The following is a 1,930-nucleotide window of genomic DNA, read 5'->3' as shown; positions in this document are numbered from 1 at the left end:
ATGCATCGCTCGAGAATTGATGGATTCCAGCGGAAAGGAAAGGCGAGAGATGGTGTTATTTTTTCTCTATTTTTGCATCATTCATTTTTCGGAAGGAAAAATAGCGCAACCTTTATGCCAACGTCCGATGGTCATTGACCATCGGACCAATGGTCAATGACCATCGGATGATCATCGGATGACGGTCAGACGATCTAATGACTCTGGTGTTGTAACTCAATGAACCACAATCCTCATTCATCGGATCGGGCTTCTTAGGAAAAAATCTACGTACTCACGTGAATATCGATCACGCTTTGTACATACGTACTGCCAGGCTTCTTGTTATCTTGAGCACTTCTCAATCATCTTCCGCAGGACTGCGACACCATGTAGTGAGGTGAGGTGTTAGTAGTAACACCCGCACTGGTTGCACTGGACCTCTGGACAGTGGCCGTAGCATGTCTAGCATGACCCTTGACCACCCACTCTGGTTGAGGCCACAATAACTCATTGTCAATGAGTGTTCAACAGACGAGCCTTTAATTTCTCGAGTCAATATGTTCGAAAGTCGGTATGCTCAACTTGGCAGTTTTGGACCTCCCCGCGGTATGGCATGTGCCGCTGTGGTAACATCACTTTTTTCCACATGACCTGACTCTCGTCAACTCAACACAACCGAGGACGCCAATTAAATCCAGAAAAGAAATAATTACCTTGGAAAAATACCTATCTTTAAAAAATCTATGGATAAACCCTGCTAAGCAGGCCCTGACGACTTTGTCAAAGACTTCCAATGCTTCGGCTACAGTCGCTTGAGAAGGTGCTTATCCGTATCCATCCGTATCCATCAGCCACGAATCTTGACCGAATCAAGTTAAACCGAGATTAATATAGAACGACCTCATGAACTTCACCTAATGTTTACCGCACAATTCATACCGGAAAAATAGAGATTGAAAAGATTGACATCGTCAGCTTGGAAAAATGGAATCAGAGAGACCCACGGAATTAATCACGAGGCTACATTGCTCTCCTCATGTGATCGTCAGAGCACCGCATATCTCAAGGATTGGGGAAACGCACAAAAGGCCACGCGCATACGCACGTATTGCTATGAAACGGGTATGGAACGTCATGGACCACTGAGCAAAAGGAGGGAGGATATCGTGGCAGAATTGACAGTGTCAGGCCGACACCCGTACAATGATTCTGGATCTTAACTACGGGTATTTGAGGATGGGGAGACCATCCATAATGATCCGTATGATAGACTGATTCCAGCATCAGTGATGAGGCTGCTAGAGAATGATATAGCCTCCAGAGAGGGCCCCCGGAGCAACTACGGGGCAGGCAATGATATATGCGGCTACATGTTTTCGACAAGCGCATGGAAAAGAGAATTGTTATCCCACGGAAAGAGATCAGCCCGTGCTTGGTCTGGTAGTGATTGTTGCAACGAAATACCATGGAGCCCATGCTCGTGAGCCACCTTGATCTTGTCGACAGCACGTGGCTGCGAAAAGAAGAAGTAGTCCCCATTCTTGTTGTGGTATCTGCCGTTGCCCTGTGGGTCCTGATGGAATCCGTATATCATAGACGAGTAACCGACATCGGCAGAATCATAGGTAGCTCGAGCCAGAAGAGGCACCTGAGATGGCGACCGAAACTACAACTCCAAGGGAAAGCACGGGACATCGGTGTTGTGCAATATCGGAACCACTACTACAAGAAGATAACGAAAGGAAAACTAGAGGATCTCACTATAATTCAACACTGGCGGTGAATGCCCAACACTCACTTGTAGAACAATTTTGCCGAGATCCACGCCAGCCGCCGAGGCGTTTAGAATGGTTTGCTTGGCAAATGCGTCCGTGTTGAACGCGGCCGTATCGTTTTTGTCATCATATCGTGGCCATAATGAAACGAAGGGTATCGGCGATCCCTCCCA

At 47.1% G+C, this 1,930-nt stretch overlaps 1 protein-coding gene across 2 annotated transcripts; it reads right to left on the bottom strand.

Annotated features, from left to right (window-relative positions):
- Positions 1-699: 699 nt before the first annotated feature.
- On the bottom strand, positions 700-1,930 carry Pmar_PMAR009304 (hypothetical protein). Of its 2 annotated transcripts, XM_002768741.1 has the most exons (2): positions 1,781-1,930; positions 700-1,630 (listed from the first exon to the last, which is right to left on the bottom strand). In XM_002768741.1, the coding sequence occupies exon 2, from the start codon at positions 1,519-1,521 to the stop codon at positions 1,045-1,047; it is 477 nt and encodes a 158-aa protein (XP_002768787.1). In that variant the 5' UTR covers positions 1,522-1,630; positions 1,781-1,930; the 3' UTR covers positions 700-1,044. The 2 variants fall into 2 exon arrangements, with proteins under 2 accessions (XP_002768787.1, XP_002768786.1); XM_002768740.1 differs by lacking the exon at positions 1,781-1,930 and having other exon boundaries at positions 700-1,697.

Source organism: Perkinsus marinus, assembly GCF_000006405.1.
Source record: "Perkinsus marinus ATCC 50983 genomic scaffold scf_1104296967328, whole genome shotgun sequence".
Classification (NCBI taxonomy): Eukaryota; Perkinsozoa; order Perkinsida; family Perkinsidae; genus Perkinsus; species Perkinsus marinus.
The sequence above is the reverse complement of the archived record's forward strand: the minus strand, read 5'-3'. Positions and strand labels throughout refer to the sequence as shown.

Coding starts and splice junctions, on each gene's coding strand:
- Pmar_PMAR009304 (XM_002768741.1), bottom strand. CDS start 1,521: ATGGGGACTACTTCTTCTTTTCGCAGCCACGTGCTGTCGACAAGATCA.